We start from the raw sequence: 26,122 nt of genomic DNA on the forward strand, positions 1-26,122 counted from the left end.
GCTCCCTGGAGAAGGCCAACGAGCTAAACTGTTTCGTCAAAAGGTTTATTTCACAGCCCTCATCCGTCTCCCCCACACAACACACCTCCCTGTCTGTCCCCCCTGTTGAGCTGCTCAACCACTCAGCCCTCAACATCAATGGGCTCTTCCACCACCCTCCCCTCCCCTCCCCCCCCCCCCCTCCCTCTGTGAGACTGACCAGGTGAGAAGACAGCTGAAGAAACTTCACCAACGCAAGGCGGAAGGTCCTGATGGCATCAGCCCCAGGGTCCTTAAGACCTGTGCCACCCAGCTGTCTGGTGTCCTGCAGCACCTCTACAATCTGAGCCAGAGGCAGGAGGAAGTCCCGGTGCTGTGGAAGACGTTGTGCCTGGTCCCGGTCCCAAAGAAGTCGACTCCATCTGGCCTCAATGACTACCGACCGGTTGCCCTCACATCCCATGTGATGAAGGTGCTGGAGAGGCTGGTCTTGGCCCACCTCCGAACGCACGTGAAATCATCGCTGGACCCTCTGCAATTCGCTTACCAGCCTCATGTGGGAGTGGATGACGCCATCTTCTACCTGCTGCAACGAGCTCAGTCGCACCTGGATGGAACCGGTGTCTCTGTGAGCGTCACTTTCTTTGACTTCTCCAGTGCATTTAACACCATCCAACCACTGCTACCGAGTGAGAAGCTGCGGGTGGTGGGAGTAGACTCGTCCACCATCTCCTGGATCACTGACTACCTCACAGGCAGACCACAGTTTGTCAGAATGGGCCGTGTGCTGTCTGAAATGGTGGTCAGTGATGTTGGAGCCCCACAGGGAACTGTACTGTCTCCCTTCTTGTTCACCCTGTACACCACTGACTTCCAGTACAACACGGGGTCATGCCATCGGCAGAAGTACTCTGATGACTGCAGTGGACGGGTGTATTAGGGATGGACGGGAGGAGGAGTACAGGGCAGTGGTGAGTGACTTTGTGGAGTGGGCCGGTGAGAATCACCTGCTTCTGAACGTGGCCAAGACCAGAGAGATGGTGGACGACTTCAGGAGGAAGACGACAGCTCCTAGACCTCTGAGTGTCCTGGGAGTGGACGTGGACATGGTGGAGGAGTACAAGTACCTGGGTGTCTCCATCGACAGCCGACTGAACTGGAAGGCCAACATCAGCGCCGTCTACAAGAAGGGGATGAGTCGACTCTTTTTCCTGAGGAAGCTTCGATCCTTCAACGTGTGCAGCCAGATGCTGGAGATGTTCTACCAGTCAGTTGTGGCCAGTGTCTTGTATTTCACCATTGTCTGCTGGGGGAGTGGCATTTACTTAATACCCACTGCAGTTATTTGTATTCTAGCGTGTATATATATTTTATTTTGTATATACATCTGTCATCCCTGTTCTTATATTTTATTTTGTGTGTTTAGTTTATTTAGTCTATTCCATTTGGTGTATGTAAAGTGTTGGGCGCTACTATGACAACACATTTCCCCTTGGGGATTAATAAAGTATATATCTATCTATTATGAATGAACAAGAGTGTAGAGTGTTTAGAGTAATCCGTTCAGTTTGGGAGAGATTATAGGCGGCCAACCTTCGATAAGTATTTACTTTTATTAAAAGAAGCTAACTGCAAAGACAGGTTTTTTCTGTCAAAATGTGTCGGATCCAATTTGTGTCATTCAAATGAGGAACTATGAAGTTTCTAGCATTCGGCATAGTGGACCTCTTGGGGATTTTGTGTGGGGTAAGAATTGAGACAAATCTGTGAAGTTACGAAAAATGAAGTTGAAAAGTTCAGTCCGTCAAATTTGGTGCCCTGGTCTAGAACCCAATTCTGCTGAAATTGATAGCTTTCATAACTCCCGTTCCCTTTAAAGCTCTGGAGCATTTGTGCCCTGGTAATTTGAATGGGGAGAGCTTTCGTGGCTAATGTACTCGGTACATGGCACCAAGAATTCGATAAGGGACACATTAAATGTCATTTCTTTGTATGAAAAAAAAGTTAAGTCAAAGAAGAAAAAAATATACAAATATATTTCACATTCAATAACTGTATTTTTCAGGAATTTTATTAAAATGAACAAATCAATAATATAAAAACAACAAATCAGTCTGCTGAAAATGTGAAATTAGAAATGTACAAAAACAAATGTACAGAAAAATAATCCTTCATATGTAAAGCAAGAAATAGTTTTAATATCCTGAACTTGTAATTCCAACGGAATATCAGATTAACTTCAATTAAAATTAAGTACACACACACACACACATCTATACTTAATCATGTATACTAGATACAAAGCAGTATTTAACAGGTGTACAACAGTAAAAACGTGGTCTTGTTATTGACATGTGAGGGCTGTTGACCATAGAGGGAGCTACAGTTTAAAAACTCTTCGCCAGAGGCATAAAAGGAGTTTGCAGATGTCTGGGATATGACTTAAGTGTTGGCGGCAGGAGGATGTGAATGACATGGCGCCTACGTAGGCAGCCTCATTGGTAATGTTGCCATTGTTGCTGCTGCTGCAGTAAAAGTTGCTGGTGCTGGTGCTGCTGCTGCAGTAAAAGTTGCTGCTGCTGCATTCCCATCCTCACCCATTCTGTGGGCGGTTGAGTTTCTAAACTGTTTCCTTTAAAGGATTGTAGACTTTGGTGGGTTGTTTCCTGGTCTGGGTGAATCTGGTTTGGGAAGTAGAGCCCCCCTGTAGGGTACCCTTCACATTGAAATGAACTCCCAGTTTGTACAGGAGGGTTGCCTGGTGTTGTGTAACTTCCAACAGCGTCAGTAGAAAAATAACCTGACTGTCGATTGGTGACATAAACCATTTGGTTGTACTGACCATATCCTCCTAAAACGTCAGTGGAGCATATTTCTGCAACAGAGGATAAACTGTGAGTGACCAGACTGCCCCTGTTCAGCTCAGTGAGGTCCTCTTCATTATTGCCACCTATAAACTGCTGTTTAGGTTGGTTTGACCTGACAGTTACGATGGAGTTAATGGGCAACTGATGAGCCCCAGTTCTGTGGTTCTCCGAGTAATCTTGTGGCTGTGGTATGTGACCTACGTTACTGTTGATGACTGCACAGTTAATGGGACTAGGGTTGGACTGGCTAGTGTTTCCAAAGGTGGTCTGAGCGTTGACATGTCTCTGGTGTTGTGGGTCACTTGGGTCAGCAGCGCTGGCATAAGGTAACATGGTACAGACTGCTTTGGCTCCAGTCGGCCAGAACAAAAGGTCGTCTCTTGCTGAAGTAGAGCCATCAAGAGAGGAGTTGAACTTCTCCAATGCGTAAGCGGGGGCTGGATTTTTAGATGTAGTCTGCACAGACTTAGAACCACATCTTCCTTGCACCCCACTTTTGGATGAATTGTTAGCGCAGGAGGTCGCAGTCTCACCATTACCCGGAGCGGACATGCAACGGAATGCATTTAGCGCAGACTTCCTCTCCCTCACTAGAGCAATTAGGCGAGCAACCTTTGCGCAGTCCACAGCAAGTATGTCTTGTTCATCAGATCCAAGTTCAGTGTTTTTCTCCTGAGGAGTTAGGGGGGCGAAGGTTGCAGCAGGGTTAACAGAAGTGGACTCAGAGACCGATTCGTGGCTTGGCTGAATGATGGGCTGCGGCTCATTGTATGTGGGTTTGCGTTTGGCTGGTGTGGGATCGTTGGGGTGATTGGTGCAATATCTCATCAATGTTTCAATAGATTCAACAGCTGGTCTTTTCCTGGTTGGAAGATGTTGCTCGCTGGAAGACACCGACAGGGTTTGAGGACTACCGGAGAAAGATGTGGATTCTGAGCGCACTCCTGCCTGCTTCACTGGCAACTCTGGGATCGGCCTCTGGTGCGGAGAGACGGAGGATCTGGGATCTGGTTGCTCTTGATGACCAAAACAAGTGGAAGCACCGGAGAACAGAGAGTAGTTTCAAAGACATGTATACACAGTTGATACAGTGCACATATGTTAAGTTACACTTTAAAGTGTATATTTAACTTAAGAAATATAATGTTGTAAATACAACATTTAAAAGCACCAGATCACATGAATACACATTTTGAAATTCATAAAAAGCTGAATTACCAGGACAAACCTACAGATATTCTGCACGACTGGTTAACTGGTTGTGCCAGTAAGACAATTCTACACAGTGCACTTTGTGAACTAGTGTTGGGCAGTGATGCGTTACTGAGTAACACATTAAAGTTAAATAGTAAGAATGAAAGAAATAGAAAGGAGGCAGAAATAAAATATGGTAATACACCAAGTAACTAATATTGATTCCAAAAAAAGTAAAAGTAATACGCCAAAATAAATGTATCCAACACTGTTGTGAACAATATGATAAATCATACCGTTGTCACTTCTCCGGTAAGAACATGAAATTGTGTATCTGGGCTAATGGGACTCACCCTTTCGTTGTAGAGTACAGCTGGGTTGACAGGAGATGCTCAGTTTCTGCTCCTTCTTGATGTTTTTAACTATTTCTAAAGCTGCAAAATGTAAAGTGCAGAGTTGATACCAAATACCCCGCTGCATCATACACTCTGTAGACTTTGCTTACTGTTACCTTTACTGAAAGGAGCAGTCCGAACACGTTCATACAGCTCCGGTCCCAGCAGTATACGCTTTGAGAGTGAAGAGACAAACATAGCAACAATTAGCTTAATGGATGTGCATTTCCACTATGAACACGTTTTTTTGCTTTAACTTATTATGATGTAGTAAATGGCTTTCACTATACAGTTCTGTCTGCCACCCGGTATGATCTACCTGGAAAATGAAGGCTTGATTTCCTGCACAAAGAAAGTTCATCAACCCTTGAGCAACGGAAACGGGAAGAGGATCAGTGTCTCTCCGGAGTTAACAAACAGCATCAGTGGAAGTTCTTTGCCGTTACTATCCACAGGGTGGACGGGGGCACACACAAAGTAATTACAGAAGACAAAAAGCAGCGTGTCCTGTGCAGTGATGACAACTCTTTTCTAATTAAAGTAAATAGCACTAGCTTTGTTGTAAAAGTGCATTTATTTGCATAACTGTGATGAAGTTGTGATGAAAGATTTTCTCTGTCAATCGGGAAAGGAGGAATAAAGTCTCTGAATTAAAGTCGTCTTTGTCCATTTATTTCTTGCAAGGGAAAAGTATGCAACAGCTACCCCAGACTGTGACATAAGCTTAAATATTTGAAAGTCTCATTCCCATTTTTACAGACCTGAAAGTTACACCCCGTTTAAAGAAACAAGTAGAAATCATGAGACACAATGTAGGGCCAGACAGTGTCAACCAGATTCTGTAAAGTAAGCACATCTCTCAAACACAATGCAATCAATTCAAAACAGCTCTCTCATGCACATTGCGATCTGTTCTCATCTATGTTAGCTTAAGACAGATGCCCATTGTCTTCTTTTGCCCTGTGACCCTACAAGTCACTTACATCAGCACATTAAACACAAGCAGTTCTCTATGCAACTTCTGCTCTACCTTTTGTAACATAAGCGATGCTATATTTTACCATTACATAACGCTTAGTGGTTGTGTCCGTTGCATCCAGGGAGAGTGGCTGTTGTTAAATTCATTCTTTATATGCATGTGCAAGTAAATATAAAATCTATTACAACTCTACACCGTTTATGCTGCAAGAGGAAAGGGAGATATTTTGGTGTTGGCAGAAGAGACGTGGACTACGATAACTGCATTAGGAATGACTTACAAAATATTATATTTGACTATTTCTTACTTATTCCCAGATGGTCTGAATATGTTAAGTCACATTTTTTTTGCTTGTGTTATGTTCTTTAAAAAAAAAAGGAAAGCTATTGATTTGTCTTTGCAACAGCGGCCACAAGAATACCCACTGGGAAAGGCTAGAGTAGGGAGGAATGGGTTGTCTATAATTGTGAAATATTAAACAAAGTCCACCATAAATATAAAAATCTATTTCAGTGATTAACAAAAGCACAACATATGTTTAAAAACATATCTTGTCCAAATTACTTCCCGGACAAAACATGCTTGATATGGACCCGTACTTGTAGAGCGCTCAATCACTTTCACACTTTATGTCATCATTCACACCCATTCATACACTGATGGGAGGAGCTAAGGTTCCACCTGCCCATGAGGAGTCTCACTCACACACGGTGCAATTTGGGGTGAAGTGTCTTGCCCAAGGACACATCGACATGGGCTTGTGGCACTGGGAATCGAACCGCCGACCCTCTGATTGAAGGACAACCCTGCTCACTACCGAGCCACAGTAAGATCAAGGTGATACATGCTTAACACTTTACCTGAGCATCCGTCTTGACGTAGCGCTCCTGTTCCGACAGACACTGGGCGATGTCCTTTAGAAGTTCCAATTTCATCCATTTCTCCAGGTACACATCAGGGGTTTGGAGGAGATAACTTTCCGGCCAGAAGTACATAAATTGACTTTTCTGACCCAACTGAAACACATGCATCATTATGACATAACATGCGGTAATGATTTGTCAATACAATAAAAATAAAGTTTTATAAAAAGGTACTTAATGCATTGAGAAAACACTCACAATGAAGTTGATCTGGTGATCGTTGCTGACCATGTGTTGACAGATGTCATTGAGGGAAATCATCACCTTGCAGCTCTCACACAGGAAGAAGGGCTTCAAGGATGGCCCTCGACACTCCCACACAAAGTCCATACCTGGTGACGACAGCCGTCTTTAACATATTGAATGATTTTGTGAAATGAAATAATGGGAGTGAAAAGGGTTTGCTGTGTAAAGATTGTAATGCGAAACATTATATTCTTAAGAGTATTTTATATTCTTATACAAGTAAATAGTGGTTCATGCAGCAGCTGCCCAACTGCATGCTTATCCTCTTTCCTGTTGAATAACAATCAAAGGGAGAATGTTACACTAAGGGAAGACAGACAAGTCCACCCACCATTTGTTCCCTCTCTATCTGACTGTTCTACAGACTCTTTGCGACTCTGCCTCTTCTTTCAAGAACAAATCATTTCATAGATAAGTTCTGTTTTACGGCATTTGTCATTTCAGCTTCAAAAGACTCAACAGCAGAGCACCGCAGGATGGACACACCCACCTATGATCGGTTCACGGTCCGGTCCCAACACCTTCAAGTAGATGGACAAATGACTGCAGACCTCAGTGCTTTCCCCTGTGACCATACAAAAACAGATATGGCTTGTGTAAGTGCAGTGAGCATAGCTACCAGTTACTCGTCATTAAACAAAGCAAGCCCTACAAGCTTAGATACAGCAACGTGCAAAAAGTAGTTTAACAGTGTTTTTTCTTTCCTTGAAGCAACTTCATTCCAATTAAATGCTATTAAGATTAAAACATTTACTACAAAATATCTAATCTAAACTATACAATGGCCGAATATAATTTATATTCAACCATCAATGCACACTCAATTCGGACATCCATGAACAATCATCCATCCATCCATTATCACCCGCTTATCCGGGGTCGGGTCGCGGTGGCAGCAGGTTCCGCAGGCCGACCCAGGCTTCCCTCTCACCCGCAACACTTTCCAGCTCATTCTGGGGGATCCCGAGGCGTTCCAAAGCCAGCCGGGAGATATAATTCCTCCAGCGTGTCCTCGGTCTTCCCCGGGGCCTCCTACCAGTTGGACGTGCCCGGAAAACCTCTAATGGGAGGCATCCTGACTAGATGCCCGAACCACCTCAGCTGACTCCTTTCGACACGAAGGAGCAGCGACTCGACTCCAAGCTCCCCCCTGATGTCGGAGCTCCTTACCCTATCTCTAAGGCTGAGCCCAGCCACCCTACGGAGGAAGCTCATTTCGGCCGCTTGTATCCGAGATCTCGTTCTTTCGGTCACGACCCAGAGTTCGTGACCATAGGTGAGGGTTGGAACGTAGACCGACCAGTAAATGGAGAGCTTTGCCTTCCGGCTCAGCTCCCTCTTCACCAAGACGGACCGGTACAGCGCCTGTTTTACTGCTGCAGCCGCACCGATCCGCCTATCAATCTCCCGCTCCACCTTACCTTCACTCGTGAACAAGACCCCGAGATACTTGAACTCCTTCGCTTGGGGTAGGCAGTTTGCCCCCACCTGGAGGGAGCAATCCGCCGGTTTCCGGCAGAGCACCATAGCCTCAGATTTGGAGGTGCTAACTCTCAAACAGGACCACATCATCCGCAAACAGCAGATGGGCGATCCCGAGACTCCCGAACCGGATCCTCTCCGCCCCTGGCTGCGCCTAGATATCCTGTCCATGAAGGTCACGAACAGGACCGGTGATAAAGGGCAGCCCTGGCGGAGGCCAACACCCACCGGGAACGTGTCTGACTTACTACTGAGGAGACGAACACAGCTCCTACTGCAGGCGTACAGAGACCGGATGGCCCGTGCCAACGGGTCCGGCACCACATACTCCCGCAGCACCCCCCACAAAAACCCCCGAGGGACCCGGTTGAAAGCCTTCTCCAGGTCTACAAAGCACATGTAAACTGGTTGGGCAAACTCCCAGAACCCCTCCAGTAATCTTGCGAGGGTAAAGAGCTGGTCCACTGTTCCACGACCGGGACGGAATCCGCACTGTTCGTCTTGAATCCGAGATTCGACAAGCGGTCGGAGCCTCCTCTCCAGAACCCTGGCATAAGCTTTTCCCGGGAGGCTGAGCAGTGTGATACCACGATAGTTCGAGCACACTCTCCGGTCCCCCTTCTTGAAGATGGAAACCACCACCCCGGTCTGCCAGTCCATGGGCACTGTTCCCGACCCCCATGCGACACTGAAAAGGCGTGTCAACCAAGACAGCCCAACAATGTCCAGTGCTTTCAGCATCTCAGGGCGGATCTCATCCACCCCTGGCGCCTTGCCACCAAGGAGCTTTTTGACTACCTTAGCGACCTCTGCCAGGGATATGGGTGAAACCACCCCAAAGTCTTCCGGCGCTGCCCCCTCTCCGGGGGACATGTTGGCCGGGTTTAGGAGTTCCTCAAAGTGCTCTTTCCACCGCCCGACGATGTCCCCAGTCCGGGTCAGCAGTTCCCCCACCCTGCTGAGAACAGCCTGGGGTAGACCCTGCTTTCCCTTCCTGAGTCGTCGGATGGTTTGCCAGAACTTCCTTGAGGCCAACCGAAAGTCCTTCTCCATGGCCTCCCCGAACTCCTCCCATGAGCAACAATCATGCACCTTACTAACATAGCAATATCCTCATGCCTTGTACAAATACATGTACTACGCCATCTTTAGCATATTGATATAAGTGTGCATGGCCTTATGAGGCAACTTTCTCTCCTGTCCCCGTCCTCTGCCACCAAGTAAATACAGTAAAGCTTGCGAGTCTGTATAATAAAATCATACCCAATAAAATCATTGGAAGTGCTCTTTCTGCTTTCTGGCTGAGTCTTGGTTGGTTCTGTTGTTTTGTATTCACTGTAGCATCAGAAGAGAGCTGGTCCGGGTTGAAGATTGTTACAGGTGATGTTCTCCGAGAGCCTTCCAACACTTTCCGTGTGTCCTGTACCTCTGGGTGACTTTTCTCCTGCTGTTGTCTCCACTCGGGAGTCTCTTTGCATCCAGGAGTTTGGGCGTCAGTGGCAGGAGGAGCACAACCCTGAGGTTTCTCCATTTTGGCTGCTGGGAGGTAGAGATGAAACAAATGTTGTATTTGTGTAAATGAGTGGTGATGCAGTAGGACTTATAACAATAAGACCGTTACAAGGACTAACAAAATGAGATAATTTTACATAACAATACACAAAAAGCACACACATAATAGTGGCTTATGTTGACAAGACGTACCTGCTACGCCTGCGCCTTGAATGCAAGGATTCCTGATGGGCTCATTTTGATTCAAGACCGAACATGAATTTAGCTGGTCTAGAATCTGGTCATTGGCTTCAGGCTCTGAACTCTCCATACTCTGAGCTCTGTTGAACTGGCCCACGACAAGAGATCTTTCCCCTTTTGAACTGGATTCACTTTCTGAAATAAGAATAGTGACTTATGAGAATAGATCTTATGACAGATCTAAAGAGTCACATCTTGTATGTGGGTTCTCTGATGAAAAATGATTATATTATGCTTCCGTTATGCGACTTGACCCCAACAGGTGAAAAACATCTTGTTGCCGATGATGAAAACAGCATATCACCTGGCGCTTGTTGATGATGCAAGACTAAGCTACAAGCACAAGATTCTGTACCACAGTTCTGACACAGTAAAATGGCTTCAAGCCAAAGAAAAGTTATAGATACATTTATTTTTCTCCGACATACCAGAGGGACCTCTCGCCTTGGCATCTCATCTTTGTTTGACCTCGCCTTTGCGACTCACGCTTCTTCTTCCTCCATGTCTACTTTCAAATTATTGTATTAGCAATTGTTATGTTTTCAGGAAGTGAGAGCCCTCACCTTTGCTCTCCTCCTTGTGTTTAAACATCCAACTATTCATTATATTATATCATTATATAATGACTGGGGCACATGTTAGTTCTCCTGCTCTGACTAGTTAGAGAGGCAAATCCTTTAGTTTGTTGCATGTGCAGACAGGAGTAATATGCATCATAACTCCATACATCTGTAACTCAGGCACAGGTCTAAACTTCACATTGTGTTTTTTTTTTCCAAGAATGAAAACTCAGAAAATAAACTCTGCCCATTGATGTATGTGCATGCGACATTCCAATGAATTTACACACAAGCAGTCCAATCATGGTGCTGAGAAAGGACACATGAACATACCATAATCTGGGCTTGAAGATTCATGTTGATCGGAACCGGAAACTTGCCGTCTAAAAATCTCAGGATTGGATGTGGTGGGGGACGAGACCCTCAAGCCTCTTTCCAGCATTGCTTTCAGTCTTTCTAGAGCTGAGAATAAAAGAGATAATTGTATATACTTTATTTAACCAGGTACACTTCTCATTCAGATACAAATCTGAATTGTTTTCTTTTTTAGTGAGCACAAAAAAGAAAGGGCAGCATATTACTTTGCTTTTTTTTTTTTAGTTATGTTCTAACCTTGGGGACCAACATCTGGAAAATATTGAGTGTTTCTGAAATGTTTAAAATATGTGTGGGCCCTGCAAAGTCTTGCTGAGAGATATTTTATGAAAGTACCCCATGTCTTATATACATATGCATCATGGAAGGAAGGTCTCTTTGTGAAATAGTCAACGATCAAGTGATCTATAGATTGATCTCTGCAAATATAATACGATATGAATTCGATAAAGGCCTTCATGCCTCGTCTATTGGTTGCCAACTCTTTCAGTATTTTCCACGAAGCTAAAACCTGAGTTTGTAAGTAACATAGAATTTGATGTTTGTGGAGTTATTAGGATATATTTACCTTTTTCTGCTGAGAGATCAGCGAGCTCCTTGTACACATCAATCGTCACTTTCACTGTCTAGCAGAAAGAAAGAAACAATGGTAATTAAAAACCATACCAAGCTACTTGGTTAAATACATGTTCAAGTCTGTGACATCTTACTTTGATGATGTATGCTCTCTTGTAACAACCACACACTGACTGATAATTGTGGCTCCTTTTTGAATGTGTGAAGAGCAGCTCACCGGGAAGGATGGGGATCCGACATTTCCCTCAACCGCAGCCAAGTGGTTCACCATCTCCTGCAATTTGCTCTCCAGCTCTGACGGCTTGCAAGTCCATTGAGGGAACTTCATTTTCTGGTAAGACCAACAAGCGCACACATCAGCATCTGTAACACTGACCCGCTTTACAAGCTTCCTTCATTTTCTCCAAAGAGACGTATAAAGCATGCACCACATAGTTGAGCTGGTGGGTAGCGCTGCATGTGTGTTCGGACTTCAGCAACCGGGCTGAACACAGCTGACAGTAGACTTGCTTCCTCCGGCCACACGACACCTTAATCAGCTGGTTTAAGCCTATAAAGTAAAGAAACAATGCAGACCTCTGGTTGGTTAAAATAAAAAACAGACCAATGGATAGAGACTTACTGAGGAATGTTCCAATATAAATAATACATACCAACTTTAGGAGAGCTTCCACTTGGCCTCTTCTCATTTGTGCAGATAAGTGGCGGCTCTGCAGGAGGATTTCTGGGCATGGTCAGGTGGGTCGCCGCAGGTGCCTGAACACTCTTATGTGCGTTTGGTGCAACATCAGCAGTTGAACTGACTAAATTCTTCATATGAGCAGTGTTAACAGAGGCTTTAATATGTTGACCTTCAACTGATGCGTCAGTCATTTTAGCAGTGGCAAAAGATTTCCCCACAATTTGAGACGCAACCACAGTTTGGGATTTGCTCTCAGAACTTTTGGATGGCTTTTCCGTTGTGAAGCCAGGTTCAGTCCTGCCGGAGGCTTCAAACACCACTGTGGATTTGATTTTAGATGGAGCGGCAGCTTTACATGAAGCCGTTCTCACTTTAGTTGCAGCTCTTGTTTTGCTTTCCGGTGTTTTGGACGTTGTTACAGATGTTGTGGTGGAGATCGTCGTGGAGATGGCGTCACTCAAGGTGGAGGTGGTTGCAGTGCTGATGGGGATGGTTGCTGTACATTTGGAAGCAGTGTCTCTCGATTTGGTGTTAGCTGTATTGCAGCTGGAGGTGGCGGCTTTGAGTTTGGAGATAGGTGCTGTCGATTTGGTGGCGGCTGGAGTAGAATTGGAAGACTTGGTTGTACATTTGGAGTCTAAAGATGCTGCAGTTTCAGATCTTCCCACCACTTTGGAAGTAGTTGCCATTTTAAACGGTCCCACAGTTGTGTTTGAAATTATTTCAGCTTTGTCCTCACTTCTTTTGGAAAGTGTGTTAGGTGACGGACTGAGTGAGGCTTTGATATGGACTTCATTTGAGTCAGGGGGGACTTTGGTTGTATTGGAGGTGTTTTCAGTCATTATAGACATAGTTACTGAAGATGACTGTGACTCAGAGTCTTCTGAATCATCAATCGCAATGCTCATCACCTATAAAAAGGAAATCAAAACCAGTTTTACCAAACAAAAAGCTGCATTTTTTTTTCTTTTCTCCATTTCATAAGCTCAGCATGCAGTCTGATCTCTGAATGATTTTATGAACCTATTAGTACCAAAACTACAGACCTTGTGCTGAGCACGAAGGGTGACTATGGTGTCCACAGGTTGAACACCAGGCAGCGCTGAGGTTGAAGGGAGTGCATGGCCACTGTTCTTCTGATCCTGAACTTTCAATGTCTGAATGACTGTGGAGGACAGAAACAGTCAAAGTTCTGACTTTGACTCAAATGAGCTTCAACCAAAACTAATAAAAAAAACATTTGAAAATCTCAAAATGAAGAGCAGGTGTACCCTTACCTGAATCAAAGTCTTGTTTTGAGAGGTTATTGTAAATCTCATCATCCAGCTCAACAACCTGGATATAAGGCATACCCAACAATTAGTTAAATGTATTACTGAAAATTCTATTTATTTTCAATCTTAGTTCATGAAGTGACCATTATAACAATGTCCACCAACAAAAGAACCAAACCTGAGCTTCTCCATATCCATGTTCTCGTTCAAACAGAGAAGCAAAGTGTCTCATTGTCTTCCCCTGGTGCATCCCTGGTGGAGGTGGGATTTTCTGCAAGCCCTGATGTCAGAAATATACATGGAAAGCCATTACTATAACAAACAAAACATAACACACATTAATCTGTAAGTTATTAATAAGAATTAAAATGTTAACGTTATAGAACAATTAAGTGAAAAGAATAATCATGATGATCTGGATTCTGCGCAATTCATCCTACTCTACAAATACAAAATAATAGAGAAGACTTTTATTTTAAACCTGATGTCCTCCCTACAATTTTCTCACAAAAGCAGAAACATCAGCACAAGATCAGCTAAGATGTCAAGGCCTAACATCGGCCTTGACATCTTAGCTCCAGCCGAAAAGGGAGTCCGCCTGCGAAGGGGGGAGACGAGATAACATGTAGCTGATGTAGTATTCAAAGTGTCTGCTCAATAAGATACTTAAACATTGGAGTTTTCTCATCACATTTATTTCCCAACACATGAGACGTGCGTCCTGAAGTGTTGCAATTTGTGGCCATCTGCATGGTATATCATTCTTTATTTTAAATGTATCCTAAAATTGTAATCCGGCTATAATATTATGTTATAAAAATTAAAAAGGTAACTTTTGGTCACCATAACAATAAAAGGTAAAACGAGGGAAATGCACCTTTGAAAGTTCCCAATCAACTATGCTAAGAAACGCAGAATAAGTACTGTATTTCCCCCCATTTCTTCGCTCTATGAGGGGATCTCTTTAAGACCAGTATGGAGAGAAGGAGGGATTACAACGACCAATGGCATATGAGACAGATTTGAACATTTACTCACCACCAGATACATCTTCTGGTGGTCAACTCCGATAACATGGCTGATTATGTCCTTCTCTGGGATCTTCAGGGAGCAGCACATACAGAGGTAGATGAGTTCATGCTCAGCACAACTGCATTCCAGAAGTGCACCCAAGCCTAGAAGACACATTGTTCACCATTAATATTGTTTTAGAAATCTTTCCCCTGGCAAGAAATGTTCACATGCAAAACAATTAGTACAATTTTATGAGGAATCGAACACATTTTAAAACAAGCAACCTAATAATTAATATACATTTGACAACTTTTTGGTCTGGAGGTAAAATGGTATTAAAGACACTGACCGACCACAGGCTCTCTGCGCTTCCTCTTGACATACTGCCACAGTTGATCTGCTTGTTGCTGGTCCGCCTTACAGGACGCTGCACCAACCACAGAATAGGACATCATTTTAGAAACGCTGAGCAAAATATTCCACAAAAATTAAATGGGGTATTTACATACCGTGGTCCTTTGCCGTCTTGTGACTTGGTTTTCCACGTTCTCCCTTGTAATTAGTGGTCACCTCTTTTTGCCCGCTGATCGGCAGGTTTTGGGGTTCTTCTTTAAAGGGGAACCGCTGCTGTTTATGGTTATTTTCTTGCCTTTCAGCCTCCACAGGACAGGTGTCCTTCTGTGAGATTTCCCTCTTCTGAGTCAAGACATCTTCACGGCTTTCGATTCTCTCATTTCCGATCTCATTTTTGTCCGTGTTCTGGCTGTTTTCTGTGGACTCCCCACTGGGTTTGCTCGCTGTAGACATTTCCTCCTCCTTTATCGCCTGGCACGTCTCACTTTGCTGAGTATCTTCTGAACTCGTTTTGAACCCTTTGTCCTCTCCCTTTTCTGCATCTTCTTCACTTTTCAGACTGTGTGCATCAGTGACTTTAGCACCGACTTCTACAGTCTGACTGTTGTTGGTAGATGTTTGACTCGTCGTTTCCAAACACTCCGTCATCCTGCTGTTTTTCTGAACGTTGTCTTTCACGTGGTCCTTGTCCTCATCCTTCAGTTTTTTTCTGGGGACTAAAAAAAGAGACTTTCATGATATACATCTCTTTTACACCCACTTGATTAAACAATGTCCAATTATAATCAAATGCATAAAAATAAAATAAAAATGCAAGTTATGACGCCAAATATGTCAATGTTTTGTGCTTCACCTACTTAGTCATTATGTCCTCATTACTGATTATTATTTTGTAAAAGCACGAATAGTCAACCTTGCAATATCAAGGTACTTGGTCTAAAATATTGGAATATTTGATTTTTGACATAATGCCTGGTTCCTGGGGGGAACTGAGTGCACTTCAGAACAAGAAATTGTTAAGCAGGTCGGACTTCGCGCTCCAGCAGCCAGCTGTGACTGTGCTTGCTGAATTAAAGTATCTTAGCAAAAATCTTTTTTTTGCTAAGATATGGCCTTCGGTAAAACTCCAAAACAAAATACCTTTGGCTACGGATGTCGCCAACGTGGAGGCATACAAAAAAACCATAAGAACCCAAGCACTCCAAAAATGCATGTATCATTTACATACTGGTACTAGGGTCATATAGCACATAAAACATCGACACAACTTACCCAGCTTCATTTTGGGAATTATTGGTGGATCCAGTTTTGTTTTCCACTCTCCCTTATTTGCAGATGACAGGATGAATAATGCTGGAACAAAATAGTCACGAAAACAATTCTGAGTTAATGATACCAATGTTGCGCATTCATTGCATTTACACAATACATACACACACACACTCACCACAAGAGTAGGTGCATGGCTCCGAGATGGGCTTCTTCAACTTTATTACCTTTGAAGGTAGAAAATATGGAGTCAAAAGCATAAGCACATGGCTAGAAGGGATTCTTGATGAGGATGGTACAGAAACTCAATTTCAGGTATAGAATACCTGCACATGTGATATGGAGTGATGGCGTCCTGCCTGCTTTGCCAAGTCCAACAAGCTTTCGTCATCAGAGCTCGACTCCAGAGAGCCTGGATGGAAACGGTCCTACACAGACACAAAGGTTTTGTTTTCACCAAGACATGGGGACCTTGTAGAAAGAAGAGAGCCTGCAGACTATAGAACAGAATCAGTCAGTCAGTCTCACACACATTCTGGAGTTTCCACTGATGGACTTTGTCTAGTTTCTGGCGCTTACATATTGTTATAATGTTATGCTCTTGTCAGGGTACTGAAATTTGTCTGGGAATGTGCGGCTGGTTAGAGGGAGAGTTGTTGTGACTCCCTGGCATTGCAATCTCAGCGCTTGTACTTTGCTTGTGATCAGAGAATAAATCTACCAGCACGAGAGAAGTTGTTGGCTGAATTCTTCCAAAGGCTCCTACCAGGCAGACAATTTTGAACAACGCTTGCACTACGTCAACCAAATACAGTTGACCAACGGTCGTATTTCTCCCACTTCTGTTGCCTGTGTGTCAAGGGCCGCAGATAGCAATTTCTCCACATTTGTTGTTGAGCAACCAGGATTTTTTCACTTTGTTTACCCAAAAGGCCATATTAAAGTAAAAGGAGTAAAGACGGGCTGTACCCTGTCTCGGTCACCCTCCCTGTAATTTTCTCAATAGCGCCAGATTACAACAGAAGTAATTTAAGGTTCCCTTTCCTAAAGAACAGGTCTTTGTTCTTTAGTAATTTAAGGTTCCCTTTCCTAAAGAACAGGCCTTTGTTCTTATATTAAACTAAACAGCTGTGTGTGTTATTAATCGTATCTACACAACGTCATTTCTGTCTCTACATGGTCGCATTAACACTTGCCTCCGCTCTCCGTATCGCGTGCAGCGGAGTTCCGCCCCGATGCGCACAGACACGTTCGCGCACACAGGTGAGCACACTCCCACCAGCCAGCAGTGTCGAATATGTCGCGTGAAAAGCAAACAGAAATATCTGCGTGGTGAAGATGGGACAAGTCGCTCTCCCGCTGCCCCCCTGCACACGTTGTGGTCGTTAAAGAAATGAACACCATGTTTCCTTTAAGTGTTTGTGTGTGTCTGTCTGTCTGTATTTTCTGGAGCATCCGGAGGGGCTTAACACTGCACACATTAACCACAAAAAATGGAGAAAGGGACTGCACTTTTAAATGGACATTTTCATTTAAAATCTCTACCAGACGGTGTAGTTGATAAAAGCAAAAGCTATTTGTAACTAAGCTACATATAAGTGTGTTTGCCTCACTGAACATAAACTGTTTATGCCGTTCCCTGATAAAAGACAGGAACAAAAAGAAAACAGATGCAACTTTATGTTTACTTGCCGTTGCTCCGAGAGTGCCCTTAAATGACACATGAATGAGAGACAATAGTTTGATTAAAAGAACAAACATCTATAGTCTATAACTGTTTATTCTTTTAGTCAAACTATTGTCCCTTACGTGCAAATCCATCTGTTTGGACTGTAAATAGTGGTCCAGGCTTTCGTCAAATAGAATGACATCGGCCAACACGTTGGACAACTTGAGACTCTTGAAGTGAAGGAGCGAGACATGCATCGAAAAAGCAGGCTGGCATCTTCGGATGATTTAGCTCAAAGAATAATGCGAATTGGCAACCTTCAGTGGCCGCAGTTAGGACATTGGCTTTTCGTTACTTTGACGAGCGCTTTCGCGTCACTGCACGAGCAAAAGTCGCTCACGAGTAGTTTTTCTTTTTGAAGTGGGCGGTACCAGTCACCAGTGTATCTCTACTAATTGGTTACGATCCTCGTCTTTGGGAGAGATATTAAAATGAAGATTTTTAGAAGATTAACGTTATAAAAAAAAAAAAAAAAAAAGAATGAGTGCCGCGAGTATGAGAGCGTATGCCTGCTTATATTTTGAGCGTCTTTCCTTTTAAAAGCATATTAATTATTTCAAACTCAGCGTAAATGAACATAACAACAAGTACTTCTCTGGGATCTTCAGGGAGCAGCACATACAGAGGTAGATGAGTTCATGCTCAGCACAACTGCATTCCAGAAGTGCACCCAAGCCTAGAAGACGCATTTTCCAGGCCTGGAAATAGCCATTTTAAATTTCCAGGACTTTTCCATGACCGTATGGACCCTGATATTTATATTACTGCACTGTTTGTCTGCCTTTGCATAACACCACAAATAATCACAAGACAAACTGATAAGAGCCTAACGGTAAATATCGATCGAAAATAATGCAATAAAAAATACTCACTATAAATGTTGCAATGTGATTCCGACTGAACTCGTGAGCATAAAATTCCTCCTCTGACAACCTCCTCTGACAGAGCAGACACAGGAATGCCGCTGTGGGCTGTTGCCCTAAGACACACACTTCGTGAATGACCAGGAACTGTCTTCCTGCATCCAGGAGAGAAAGAAAAGTCAAAAACACCCAGAGTGCACCTCTGATTTCTGGCAAGACCTTTTCCATACGGTGGTACTCACCTAGTAGAGGAAATCTGTTGTTTTCTTTGAGTTTACTGTACGTTTCACAAGGTGGAACTGCAGACATAAAAACAAACGTGCACGAGTCAGCTGAAAGTAATCAATTTAATCTATCATATTTATGGACAATAAATGATTTAATCACTAACCGTCACGCTTTAAGATAATATGTTGTAGACTAAGACACTCCATCACTGCAGACACAATTAAGAATAAGACAATAGAAATGTTAAACTGCTTCATGCCGTTTGAGTTTGTTTGACCAAAACCAGTTCAAATTAATCTCAGATCACAAAAAAACTGGAACTTAAAGCAGCGAGGAAGTGAGTTTGTCCCCTCATCTATATCTGAATAATGTCATGCAAGACCAATTCCTACCTTTTGGGAAACTAAGTGTGAAGAGTCTCTGAATCATGCTGTTTGGCATGTCAAATATCTGAGAAAGGAAAGATTCTCAATTATTAATGACTAAAGAAATCTATTTAGTCTACAGAAAATGATTGCAGGAAACTAACCTTCTCGTTCTTTTACATAAACAAGCTTTACTGTGGTTAATTATTGCCTTTTTTGACTGAATGTTTGATAATTGACTTTTGTTTACCTCTACATAGATGGGAAACACCTGTGTGAAAAGTCAATTACAGTTCTTTGGCATTTTACCTTCAGCATCATCTGATGTGGTCTTTCCTTCTGTTCTTCCCAAGCCATTGAACGCAAGTCATTCACGTCCAGACGATGCTCCCACCCAAGTGTCAGCCTCCAGGGATTCTGGTACAGCTAAGAAATGAAGACAAACGCTGGTTATAAACCAAGCTGTATCTAAGTTGTACATTACAATGTTTCTGGAAGACTTATTAGTATTATGTTTTAAATGATTCTGTTGAAACTGCATTACCATCAATGACAAAAACACATTTGAAATGACTAATTATAATGGATTCCCAGGTTAGATTGATACTACTTGCACATCATGCATTCAAAAGTGGTTCAATCCAACAGCATAAGTACAAGTCTGATGACATTGGTTCACAAAAAAGTTAAGTCAGTAGGTGAATATGTAATACAAATAATTAATTTACACACACAACTATTAAGAGCTCACCAACGTGTTTATGAGGTGTTTATGAGAGTCAAAGTGTTGTCTGAGAAAAGACTCAGTGAAACAGTCCTGACAAGCAAAGCACAAGTAAATGGGGTCCTCTTGCACCAGAGAGCAGACACACGTCACAACCAGGGGAACGCCTGAACAAACAGAACAAAGAAAATTAGGAAATGACACTTTTTTTCAGTTCAACACCAGTTCAAAACACGACAAGAAGAAGCAGGTCCGCTCACCAACAAGTGGTTGATTTAGCCTCATGTTCTTGACGAGTTTGTATAAGTCCAGACTGGGTGTCCATTCTAACGTTTAAAAGGAAAGAGTGTAAGAGATCAATAAATACCAAAATCGATTACTTTTTTTCTTAAATTAGAGCAGATGTGAACATTAACTCGGACAATATATGAAATTGTGATACCGTAAATAATTGTGAAAATATTCCAAAATGCTGAGACTATATTAATGAGTGATTTGAAGCTAAATCAGTTCTAAGAAAATTATATTAATATGGTATGTATCTTATTAAAGAGTTAACACATTTAGATAGATGTATTTTCAGACCTTTTGGCCAATAGTGTTTTAAACTGATGAAGTGTTGGCACGTTACAAAAAGACGACAAGTTTACCTCTTTGGTCTGAACTATCAGCACCTGTAGGAAAGGGAGGGGGGAAAATCATATCTTATGTAAAAGAGCTTAAAAGTTATACACAATGTTTATATATTATGAAAAAAAAAAAGGTGAATGCTACCTCCCCCAAAGAATGTCTTCACCCGCTGGAGAAGAACATTGGACAGTATGTAAGAACTTATTCCCTATTACAGCATGAATAATAACAAATAATTGCAATGCAAAAAGCAATGAAACAAAGCAATGAAATACTGATATACCAGTTTGTGTTTGTAGTTTGACAAATGGCTGCAATATTGAGACATGTTCAGAAAACTCATCCTGCAGTTCTGACAACAGAAAAAACAAAAGAAAAGTGAACCAAAGTTAATTGTATTAAACAAAAATGGTGTTCTTATGTTGCCCAACAAAATAAATAGTGTAAAAAGGTAGAGTATTAATTTCTAGGTCTTGTAGTGAAATGCATAATTGTGAGGGTTTTTCTTACCTGACAGCGAAGTGTGTACAATCCAGAAGAAAACTCTACAAAGAATAAAAACAAAGTAGATTTAGGTTGTCATTCAAAATGCAAAAACATTTTCAATATCACCATTTAAAAATAAAATAAATTGATGACTGTTTGAGATATAATGTAATATTTGTATGACTAATGTGTATGTTGTCAAGCAAAAATTGAAAGTCATAAAATAAATAGGATACATACCCAACGGGTTTCCTGGTGTCTCCTTGTTTTCCTTTCTTATGGATTGCGGTTCCTTCAAAGCTACAAGAAACCACAGGCTCAATTAGTAAATCATCCATCTAGGTTCCGCTGAAGCTCCAGCTCATTGAGTGTAAGGCAACGTTAAGTCGGGCATTAAATAATAAATTACAACCATCTGCATAACAAGTGAAATAAATAAAATACATACCCAGCTTGTTTCCTGGTGTTACAATTGCAATCAAGCTGCTCTCCTTGTTTTCCTTCCTTATGGATTCCAGTTCCTTCAAAGCTACACAAAACCACAGGCTTAATTAGTAAATCATCCTTCTGGGTTCCACTGAAGCTCCAGTTCATTCAGGGGAACGCAACGTAAAGTCAGCCATCAAATAACAAATACCAACCATCTGCATAACAAGTGAAATTCACTGATTCGAATTTGGTCGGCTCCAGTCTCACTTGCTGCAACAGAAAGGTTTCAAATGAATACAAAGACATACATTTGGGAAACCTACATTAGTGACTTTGTAAATGATATTACCGTCAAATCAGCAAGTGCAGTACCATGAATCTGCTCCGCCTGCTTTGCAAAATCAAGCATCATGTAGGCAAAGAACTGAGTGTAATCCTTGTAGATTTCCTTTGCCAGCAAAGTAGACGGGTGCCACGCTCTCTGCAGATTAAAACTGGTGTGAGTTACAAATGCCACGAAATAAGTGTAATGGAAATGTTTATTTGTTACGAGTATATTATATTCTTATAGAGGTCCACTGATGAAGTGAAGTCGTTTTTGAGCAAACTATCATACCAATATTTATGCCTGAGTGTATAAGAACTGATGTTTGCATGTTTCAGTGATGTTCCACATGTTGGGCTGTACGGGCGCTGACAAAGCCCTCCTGGAAGGGTACATGTATGTATCTATATGTCTTGTGACCACGCTGATAAGTACTCGTTGAAGGGTACATGTATGCATCTATATGTCTTGTAACCACGCTGATAAGTACTCGTTGAAGGGTACATGTATGCATCTATATGTCTTGTGACCACGCTGATAAGTACTCGTTGAAGGGTACATGTATGCATCTATATGTCTTGTAACCACGCTGATAAGTACTCGTTGAAGGGTACATGTATGCATCTATATGTCTTGTGACCACGCTGATAAGTACTCGTTGAAGGGTACATGTATGCATCTATATGTCTTGTAACCACGCTGATAAGTACTCGTTGAAGGGTACATGTATGCATCTATATGTCTTGTGACCACGCTGATAAGTACTCGTTGAAGGGTACATGTATGTATCTATATGTCTTGTAACCAAGCTGATAAGTACTCGTTGAAGGGTACATGTATGCATCTATATGTCTTGTAACCAAGCTGATAAGTACTCGTTGAAGGGTACATGTATGTATCTATATGTCTTGTAACCAAGCTGATAAGTACTCGTTGAAGGGTACATGTATGTATCTATATGTCTTGTAACCAAGCTGATAAGTACTCGTTGAAGGGTACATGTATGCATCTATATGTCTTGTGACCACGCTGATAAGTACTCGTTGAAGGGTACATGTATGTATCTATATGTCTTGTAACCAAGCTGATAAGTACTCGTTGAAGGGTACATGTATGTATCTATATGTCTTGTAACCAAGCTGATAAGTACTCGTTGAAGGGTACATGTATGCATCTATATGTCTTGTAACCAAGCTGATAAGTACTCGTTGAAGGGTACATGTATGTATCTATATGTCTTGTAACCAAGCTGATAAGTACTCGTTGAAGGGTACATGTATGCATCTATATGTCTTGTGACCACGCTGATAAGTACTCGTTGAAGGGTACATGTATGTATCTATACGTCTTGTGACCACGCTGATAAGTACTCGTTGAAGGGTACATGTATGCATCTATATGTCTTGTAACCACGCTGATAAGTACTCGTTGAAGGGTACATGTATGCATCTATATGTCTTGTAACCAAGCTGATAAGTACTCGTTGAAGGGTACATGTATGCATCTATATGTCTTGTGACCACGCTGATAAGTACTCGTTTTACAAATGCTCTCTTCATAGATACTTACAAAGTAACAAAAGATGTGGTCAAAGCTCAGGACGTGTTGGACGATCGCATGGGCGGCCAAAGTCAGGTGGCAGAGAGTGCAGAGGTAGTGTCTCTTCTCGATCTTCCCGAAACAAATGCATTCAACAAGGTGCTGCAATCCTACAAGACACAGGGAACAAGTTAAAAAATAAATCCTTCCTTGGATCTATCAATTGAGTTAAATTGGTATTATTTGATTATCACTGTAGAGTAGTGACAAGGAAAGTTATACTATTAGAAAGCACGTCTCCAAATTAGTGAATTCATTTGATTTGTACCAAATTAAAACATAAAACGTTCCCCCTTTAGTCTTTTACATACTCTTCCTGTTCTCTGTACTTAAAGCTGGGGTAGGCAGTTTAAAATGCCATAATAATCTTTCAGCATATTGTTATTCAAGTGGTCTGAGAAGAAATAGACTCCTGGATAGATCTCCTCTTGGCTCTGTGTTCAGGCTTTAGACACATTTCAGGAGAGAGGTTGTGTGAGGAGATCCACCGTCAAAGACATTTATACAATTTGTCTTTAAAAGGAATAGAGACCGCTAATGGTGTTGAACTCCTGGCAAACAACGTAATGGTGCATCACCGCAGGTTGCAGACCCTCACTTGCAGTATGGACGGAGCCTGCAGCCGTCTGCGGAAAGTATGTTCGAGGCTTTATGACCGAGGGAAGAGCAACCTGGATTTTCAAATTGTGAAGGTTTTTTTTCGCCTTTAGACAGAAAACTGCCGACCCCAGTTTTAAGAAAATCTTCTTTTACCATTAAGGAAAATGTCACTACCAACCGAACTCCCAAAAAAAATACAAAAAATAAATAAATCACATTTTGAGAGACATTTACTTACCAAGAAGTGGATGTTCTCTTTGGAGGTCTTTTTGGTATGTTTGTATCATCATCTGCTTTGGCTTGACAGCTAGAGGGAAAACACAAGATTGCAGCAATGACACATGGACTAAAGGATAATAAATACTAAATCTAAACATCTCACCACAAGGACCACGAGTAGCTGTTGTGGAGCTCTATTGAAAGTACCACAACAGCTAACAAATTAACCTTATGGTTTAAACAGACTGATTAAGCACTGCTTGATTTTAGTTATTGAATGCCATAACTCCTCCATAACTAAACCATGAGCAGAAATGAGAGAATGTGCACACACCTTCAAGCAGCTCGAGAAGCTTTTCATTTTCACGGAGTACGCGCATCACTGGGGAGTAGAAGCAGATCCTATTTGTTAAACAATTTAATACAATTCTCAAATCAAGTATTACATAGAGAAAGAATTGTATACCTTCAGAGTAGGTTCTTGTTTTAAGCTTTTCCAACAGACCTTTAGGTAATTCAAACAGCTGCAAAGAGAAAATACACTGAAAATGCATATCATCATAAATTGCATAAAAGGAAAAATCTAAAAAGGCTTTCTTCCCACCAACACCAAAAGTTTAGGTGAGTCCAGGCAGCAACCTTTGGTTGTTTGGTGTTAAGTCGGTAGTGTACGGAGTTTAGAGGGATGAGAAAAGCTGTGTGATACTGTGTGGCACAAAACACAGAGCAGTGAAAATTGTGGGATGAAAAACCAAAACAAATTGCTGAAAGGCACAGAGAAGCTCCTTAGAGCTGAGGGGAGCAGAAGAGTTGGGTGATAATTATTTTTGGGTTTCCTCTTCGAGTCACAACTTTCATGTACAAATAGTGATGTGATCCATTACCAATATAGAATTATCAATATACATTCAAATTAAAGATCTCAGGCCTCCGGTACAAACCTGTAGTTGTCCGCCGCTTTTCTTTACTTCCCGTGTGAACTCGGGCCTAAACACGCTTTCCACCATCTTGCTGGGGATCCAGGAGAACCTCAGTGCATTCGGGTTTGTGTGGCTCTAAAAACACAAAATACTAATTAAAATTGTGCTTCAACATTTTAAACATTGTTTCATTTTTATAATATTCTGCACTTACAAAGTAGTTTCTGCAATGGTCAATACTCGAGAGGTGGAATACAATCATGTCTGATGGACACGTTTCCTCACAGACGTGGCACAAGTAAAAGGATCCATGCATCTTTAGACTAAAGCACAAGGTCAAGCCTGGAGGAAAGGACATTCAAAATAGAATAATTACTTAAAACATAATCTTTTACATCTTCAGCAGTACCGTACATGGTCTCACAGGTTTACATTTGTTTTAATGCCAGACACATTACACAATCTATACATTTTATTTAGCCACCTAAAACATGTAGTAAGTCAAATATTACAAAGTCATTAAAAAAAAAAAGAAGCTTACAATATAAGCCGTTTTTACCCTTCAGTTATTATGAGAGTATACAATCCTGCGTCTGCATACACTGAATATTGGATGACATTTCAACCATGTGTACCACGTTGCCCTGTTCCTCATCATATTGCCATTAAACTGCCACAGTAACGGCAAGGACTGGTTCGTCTCCTGAGGAGACTTAAAGACACTTTACTAACCTAAGATGGGTTGTCTGATGTCTCCTTTGGGCCACTGATTGATCAACGTAATGAATGGAAAGATGCCTGTAGAGTAGATAACAATGGAGAACAGATGAATAAGCTATAGCTACTGAGGAGAGCATGTGACATCAATATTCACTTTAACAGATTGAGTGATGAAATTTAGTTAATAACTGTGTTGTTATTTGAACCATCTCAGTCCACAGAATGGGCTAAAAGTGTGTCAAGAATCAGACTACATCTAAAAAAGGTTTTCTAGCTTATGTGGTGGATAGTTGCTTGTCTGGCTGTACTTTCTTTGCCTGTTGCATCATTCCATGTGTTAGAAGGGGGATTGAAAGAACCATAA

General features: G+C 42.0%; 1 protein-coding gene across 2 annotated transcripts in view; it reads right to left on the reverse strand.

The window, feature by feature from the left end:
- Positions 1–2,025: 2,025 nt before the first annotated feature.
- The window catches only part of LOC117738883, a 28,592-nt gene continuing 4,495 nt past the window's right edge, over positions 2,026–26,122 (reverse strand). The window contains exons 5-48 of one of the 2 annotated variants that reach the window (XM_034545027.1): positions 25,771–25,836; positions 25,253–25,380; positions 25,060–25,173; positions 24,585–24,642; positions 24,453–24,500; positions 24,138–24,206; positions 23,270–23,409; positions 21,725–21,856; positions 21,588–21,645; positions 21,395–21,475; positions 21,187–21,246; positions 20,971–21,005; positions 20,744–20,812; positions 20,605–20,629; positions 20,481–20,504; positions 20,091–20,156; positions 19,858–19,997; positions 19,416–19,532; positions 19,134–19,191; positions 18,905–18,949; positions 18,756–18,812; positions 18,523–18,668; positions 16,248–16,349; positions 16,100–16,148; positions 15,925–16,005; positions 14,808–15,368; positions 14,648–14,725; positions 14,323–14,459; positions 13,463–13,564; positions 13,288–13,345; positions 13,057–13,175; positions 11,982–12,921; positions 11,757–11,878; positions 11,546–11,659; positions 11,321–11,378; positions 10,711–10,839; positions 9,770–9,952; positions 9,329–9,601; positions 7,074–7,148; positions 6,536–6,669; positions 6,275–6,430; positions 4,552–4,609; positions 4,394–4,474; positions 2,026–3,862 (exon numbers count right to left, since the gene is read on the reverse strand). In XM_034545027.1, the coding sequence (XP_034400918.1) occupies positions 2,475–3,862; positions 4,394–4,474; positions 4,552–4,609; positions 6,275–6,430; positions 6,536–6,669; positions 7,074–7,148; positions 9,329–9,601; positions 9,770–9,952; positions 10,711–10,839; positions 11,321–11,378; positions 11,546–11,659; positions 11,757–11,878; positions 11,982–12,921; positions 13,057–13,175; positions 13,288–13,345; positions 13,463–13,564; positions 14,323–14,459; positions 14,648–14,725; positions 14,808–15,368; positions 15,925–16,005; positions 16,100–16,148; positions 16,248–16,349; positions 18,523–18,668; positions 18,756–18,812; positions 18,905–18,949; positions 19,134–19,191; positions 19,416–19,532; positions 19,858–19,997; positions 20,091–20,156; positions 20,481–20,504; positions 20,605–20,629; positions 20,744–20,812; positions 20,971–21,005; positions 21,187–21,246; positions 21,395–21,475; positions 21,588–21,645; positions 21,725–21,856; positions 23,270–23,409; positions 24,138–24,206; positions 24,453–24,500; positions 24,585–24,642; positions 25,060–25,173; positions 25,253–25,380; positions 25,771–25,836 (6,734 nt within the window). In that variant the 3' untranslated portion in view covers positions 2,026–2,474. Of the gene's footprint in view, positions 3,863–4,393; positions 4,475–4,551; positions 4,610–6,274; positions 6,431–6,535; positions 6,670–7,073; positions 7,149–9,328; positions 9,605–9,769; positions 9,953–10,710; positions 10,840–11,320; positions 11,379–11,545; positions 11,660–11,756; positions 11,879–11,981; positions 12,922–13,056; positions 13,176–13,287; positions 13,346–13,462; positions 13,565–14,322; positions 14,460–14,647; positions 14,726–14,807; positions 15,369–15,924; positions 16,006–16,099; positions 16,149–16,247; positions 16,350–18,522; positions 18,669–18,755; positions 18,813–18,904; positions 18,950–19,133; positions 19,192–19,415; positions 19,533–19,857; positions 19,998–20,090; positions 20,157–20,480; positions 20,505–20,604; positions 20,630–20,743; positions 20,813–20,970; positions 21,006–21,186; positions 21,247–21,394; positions 21,476–21,587; positions 21,646–21,724; positions 21,857–23,269; positions 23,410–24,137; positions 24,207–24,452; positions 24,501–24,584; positions 24,643–25,059; positions 25,174–25,252; positions 25,381–25,770; positions 25,837–26,122 lie in introns of both variants that reach the window. The other variant, XM_034545026.1, reaches the window with a different exon arrangement.

This window comes from Cyclopterus lumpus, chromosome 11 (assembly GCF_009769545.1).
Source record: "Cyclopterus lumpus isolate fCycLum1 chromosome 11, fCycLum1.pri, whole genome shotgun sequence".
Classification (NCBI taxonomy): Eukaryota; Metazoa; Chordata; class Actinopteri; order Perciformes; family Cyclopteridae; genus Cyclopterus; species Cyclopterus lumpus.